The sequence below is a fragment of the Diabrotica virgifera genome, chromosome 7 (assembly GCF_917563875.1).
Source record: "Diabrotica virgifera virgifera chromosome 7, PGI_DIABVI_V3a".
Taxonomy (NCBI): Eukaryota; Metazoa; Arthropoda; class Insecta; order Coleoptera; family Chrysomelidae; genus Diabrotica; species Diabrotica virgifera.
In genome coordinates, this window is record NC_065449.1 from 236,971,325 (window position 1) to 236,977,324 (window position 6,000).

Below are 6,000 nucleotides of genomic sequence, written 5' to 3' on the forward strand. Positions count from 1 at the left end.
TAGCGATGCAGAAAACGGCATCTAAGCCTGATATTAATGCTACTATTACCAATTTCAGATAAATTTGGCCGACTTTTGGCACCACCTATTGGCAGCGGTCCTAATCCACTACTACAACCTCAAGAAGTCGCTAAATTGCCACCAGTGATGGTTTCAGATAATGTCATTCATGTTATGGGTAAAAAGCCGATTGATATTGCTATCAAGGACAAATATCCAGGAATGGTGGATGGTTTACCAAACGGAGTAGAGGTAAGGCAAATAGCTCCATTGAAATTTATCATAGGTATCTTTCTACTACTACGTCATGTCGGTTTATAACGTTCTCCTCTGTTTTCTGAATTTCAATCGCCTCTTCGTCTAACCTCTAATCGTTCCATAGGTTCTCTTCCATGTTTCTTTCATTCAGCTCTTTGTCTATGACTTCTCTTCAACTTCTCGGTCTACCTCCTTTTCTCTTCTGTTTGGTTGCCACTTTTTGTGGTGTTGTTGGTGACCCCCATAACTTTAAAAATTACCCTTATTCTGCTAGACCTTATGTTTGAAAGCTTGAGCGTTTTTTTTATAACAAAACAAATTTATTTCTATTTAAAGGGCTTATTTTGGACCCAGCAAATTTGCAATTCTTTTGCTGACCCTGGCTTTCAAACCAATTATGTAAAAACCAGTGACGACGCGTGACTTTTTTGAAGTGTTACTAAAACCAGATGCAAAATATCTTATTTAAAAAAATAAAGATATGGTTAAATGTATATATACACTCACCGGCACAAAATACCGCCATCCAAAATTTTTGATTAAGTTTGACAATCTATAACTTTATTATTTATACTTCGATTTTAAAGATTCTTGCACGAGTTTGAAGGTACATGTATTGCTGTCAACTGCTATTATTCCGGTAACAAAAATTTTTTGCATACGGGGGTGAATGTAAGCGTTGTTTTTCTCCTAATTTTAAAAAATTCTGTGGAAAAATTGGAGGACTGATTTTGTTTCATACTCATTTTATGTTATCCTGGAGGTATCACTAAGGTCTTGTTTTTCGAATTATCTGAATATCTCTTTTCTTGTAAGAGCTGTAATTAAAAACGCTGCTTTGAAGGTTTATTTAATTAAAAATATCAAACGCACTAAAATTAACAAAACAAAACAAATTTAACAACAAAACAAAACAATTCAATAGCGTCCACCTCTTGCAGCAACGACTGCTCTCAATCTGTTTAGCATCTAATAAAGATGTGTTTTCCTTGCCTGGGAAATAGCCCGATATTCCTCTACCAGGGCCATAACTGTACCAAATTTTCTGGAAGCCTAGGATGACGGCAAATAGCTTTTTACTCATCACACAAATGCTCAATATGATTGAGATCTGGGCTGCATGAGGGCCATTCTAATCTTATCAATCCAACCTCAATCGTATGAGTCACTCAGTGTTTTTATTTACAAAAAATGGTACAGCTCTTACAAGAAAAAAGATATTCGGATAATTCGAGAAACAAAATATTGGTAATGCCTCCGGAAAAATATGACAGGACTTTGAAACAAAATCAGCTATTCAATATTTCCACAGAATTGTTTAAAATTAGGAGAAAATACAACGCTTCCTTTCACCCCTGTACAATGACATGCAAGCAAATTTTTTTGTTACCGGAATAATACCAAACAATATAAATACATGTTCCTACAAACTGGTATAAGAATCTTGAAAATCGGAGCACAAATAATAAAGTTATAAATTGTCAAACTTAATAAAAAATTTTGGGTGGAGGAATTTTGTGCCGGTGAGTGTAGCTTCAATAATATCATTTTGTATATCACTTGAAACTCGAAAAAACAGATGTTTCTAGATGTTGACAAAATGTTTGATCTTTTTTGGCAATTAATGTTAACAATTCCTTGTAATTGCCTGGATTGTCAGAGTCGTCGCACTCAAAATGACCACGAAACGCCAGTTCTTGTTTGGCCCCAAAACATACAGTATCTATTATAAGTGTGCTAAGGATATACCTATCTATTTTTTTAACAAACTCATTATGTTTATCAATATTTGCTTTAAAAGCTTGGTTAAGAGAACTTTTGATTTTTGTTTTACCAAACTGAATCAAATTGGGTATACATCTTACATGTAGGTAACGGAGAAATTTCATTTCTTCTTTTTAAAAATCTAACACTATTTAATTCGTGAACCTGGTCCACCCATTTTTCTGTAGAAACCAGAAGACATGGCCAACAATACAGTATATTTTTCTCGCAACCATAATATAACCAAGGATTTTCACTGTACCAACTAAATTTAAAATATCGAACTACTTTTGTTGATTCCTTTTTTAAATTGTTTAAAATAGGTCTTTAATTTTTAATCTCATTTTTTTCTTCAAAATTATACAAGGAGAATTACTTTTCAAGTAGTTGATCGATTAAGAAGCGACACTCATCCATGGTTAACTGCACGCACACTTTTTATAGGTACTGTCAAAAATTTTAAATCTGGTAACAACGCTACTGATACACAGCGCACTTATGCCGTCGCTTCTTCAAAATTTTCAGTCACTAGCCGGTCCCGAGCGCCAGCGTGGGTATATAACCATTGTAACCAGAAATGAGTCTGGTAACAGAGTATCATAAAGTGCAACTGAGTCACATAAACTCGCCAATATTTTCGTGTCTACGAGTAGTTGGCTATTTACTGAGTTAGGTACTATTACCACATAATATAATAATATATTTATATTGGTAAAAACATTGGTAAATAGAATTATTCATCGTCATAAAATATTTATTTGCAAGATTTTTAACTGTTACCAATGGTAACAGTGGTTACATGGACGCTTCGCTAGTGGTAAAAACTATTAAATCAATTCTAACGAAATTTAGCACAGATGTGTTATATTTAAGGTGTTGAAAAATTTTAAAGGAAAAACTCAATTTTTTGCACTATTTCCCCCAATTATTGCAGTAGTAAAAAAAATAATACAACGTAGAATGGAGTAAACACTTCTGTTGTATGTCGGTATATGAATTTATTAAAAAATTTCTTAAAATTTAGAAGATATAATCCAAAATGTATCCGTGGAAGAAGTGTACAAAAATATAATAGAGAGTATGCAAACATCCGCAAAAGAAGCGCTTGGTTTAAAATCCGAACGCCACAGTAAAAAGCTATGGTGGACGGAAGACATACAAAACCTAATTATGGAGAAAAAGAAAGCGTACGCACGGTGGCTAAGTACTAAACACCAGGTAGACAAAGACAAATATTTGGACCTACGAAGAACAACAAGAAGAGTAGTAACAGCAGCAAAAAAAGAAATGTGGGATAGGAAATGCCAAGAGATCAACACTTACATAGGCGGAAGGAAGTGTTCAGAGACATGGAAATGTTTAAACAAAATAAAAAACACAGAAAGAAATACTACTTCTATTCAGTTAATATCAACAGAAAAATGGAAAGAATACTACCAGAGTTTGCTAACAGAAAGTAGAGCCGAATATACCACACAATCACCAACAGAAGTATTCGTTGAAGGCGAAGAGATAGTAGTGGGAGTTGATATGGTGAAGGAAGCTGTAAATGAACTAAAAAATGGTAGATCTCCAGGGCCAGAAAATATTCCTGCCGAATTAATAAAATGTGGCACAGATTAACTCTTTCAAGCACTTACTTGGTGTATGAACAAATATATAAAGGGTGTCACACCACCCAGTTTATGGAAAGTAGCTTATATTTCTTCCATTCATAAAAAAGGAAAAAAGTTGGATTGCTCAAATTACAGAGGAATATCGGTAACTAGTACACTAAACCGGGTGTACGGGCGTATTCTTAGAAATCTCATTGAGAAGGAGTATAGGGAACAAGAAGAAGAAGAACAGGCTGGTTTCCGCGCTGGAAGGACTTACACAGATAATGTCTTCTGCCTAAAACAATTAATTGAAAAAAAAATCAGCAACGAATCAACAGACCCATTTCATGTTTGTTGACCTGCGTAGAGTGTACGACAGCGTTCCTGTGACTAAATTGTGGAAATCGCTACAAGAAACTAACATCAGCTACACTCTAGTCAAAACCTTAAAAAATTTATACGGAAATTCTACATCACAAGTAAAAATTGGCAACACACTATCTAAAAATTTCATAGTTAACAAGGGTCTGTGCCAGGGCTGCTGTATTTCACCAACTTTGTTCAAGATATATGTTGCAAAAGAACTAAACCAGTGGAAACGTAAATGCCATGGTATGGGTATAGACCTCGGAGAGGTTTGTTTATATACCTTACAATTTGCTGATGACCAAGTCATCATAGCTAATGATAAAGACGACCTACAGTATATGGCAAGAAAACTCAAGGAGGAATATGAACAGTGGGGCTTGGAAATTAATGTGGAAAAAACTAAATACCTACCCATAGGAGCTGAGTTATCCAATATCGAACTAGAGGATAATGAACAAATCACATCCTGTAGTGAATACACGTACCTGGAAATAATCTTCGATAGAACGGGAAAAGACGATGAGGAAATAAAGAAAAGGGTAACACAAGCTAGAAGAACAATTGGCTGCCTAAATGGAATACTTTGGAGCTCCGAAATAGGAATACAGCGAAAATACAATATCTATGAAACACTTATTAAAAGCAGCCTACTTTACGGAGCAGAAACTTGGAGAATAACCGAGAACAACAGGAAAAAATTAGAAGCTGTAGAAATGGATGTGTTTAGAAGATCGTTAGGTATATCCCGTAGGGAAAGAGTTCGAAATGAGGAAGTAAGACGACGAATTGGAATAGATGGTTACTTAACAACAGACATTGAGAGGAAACAGTTGATTTGGTATGGTCATGTTCAAAGAATGGAAGACACAAGATTGCCCAAAAAGATCATGCAGTGGGTACCACCAAACCGCAAAAAACGAGGAAGACCCAAAAAGACATGGAAAGAAGGGGTAACCAAAGCAATGAGTACAGGGATCTTAGAGATGGAGAATGGGATGATAGAAGGACGTGGAAGTTAAGCATCGGACAACGTCGAAAGACGTTCTAAAACCGATATATACATACAATTTTCCACTACCTTGTGGATAAATTTTAAGGAATTTTTTAATAAATTCATATACTTATATACAACAGAAGTGTTTACTTCATTCTCCGTGGTCTTATCGAAGGTATACAGCCAACTACCAGGTTTACCCTTTTTAAAGTTTTAAGAAAATAATCTTTTATGTAAATACAAAGGTATGGATAATTTTTTATCGTTATCTATTTTTTAGGTTAAAGATGTGACCAACATCCTTTATAAATTCAAATACACCGTTGGCTTCCACGGTCACTATGAAAAAGGTCTTAAGGATGGAAGCAAAATCGGAGGCTACTTCGTGAATGGTAGAGATGGCATCAGCAGAATCGTCACGTATGTCGCAGATGAAAATGGCTTCAGACCGAAGTTTAAATTTATCAATCTTGGACTAGACTCTCCCGATACACCCAATGAAAAAACTGAGAAGACTTTCGGTCTTAAAGATTTTGAGTTTGTCTGGTATCCTGTCGACTAAGAGAAGATATAGTTATTATTATAATTTATTAAATATTATAGTTAGATTATCTAATTATGTAATATATTTTTAAATAAGAAATATTTTTATATAAACACTATGTAGTTTGTTACTTTGTACATAATTTTGCAAAAATATGTTAAAGCTGGGGGGATATAGGGAAGGAATTTGGGGCTTGGGTAGGATAATACTAGGGTTTGGGCCTGGTTTTCCCTAAGTAGGGAGTGAAGGGAAAACTAGGGGCTCGTGTGGGCAGGGACGCTACCTTCCTGAAGTACGTCTACCCTCTATCGGGTTCATAGAGGTGTACCTACCCGCTACCACTGAAATAATAGATACATATGAATAAAATCATATGAGCAAAATAATAACATCAATAAAAATACTCATAGTTCAGAGAAATAAGGAAAAAAATATCCTGTTGGTGGCACAACCCCCTCCAGGCCGAAACCATT

General features: G+C 35.1%; 1 protein-coding gene across 2 annotated transcripts in view; it reads left to right on the plus strand.

Moving 5' to 3' along the window:
- Positions 1-5,642, plus strand: part of LOC126888249 (uncharacterized) — a 48,573-nt gene extending 42,931 nt beyond the window's left edge. For both annotated transcript variants that reach the window (XM_050656343.1, XM_050656344.1), the window contains 2 exons: positions 59-252; positions 5,264-5,642. In XM_050656343.1, coding sequence (XP_050512300.1) covers positions 59-252; positions 5,264-5,545 — 476 coding nt within the window. In that variant the 3' untranslated portion in view covers positions 5,546-5,642. The remainder of the gene's footprint in view (positions 1-58; positions 253-5,263) is intronic.
- Positions 5,643-6,000: the final 358 nt, after the last annotated feature.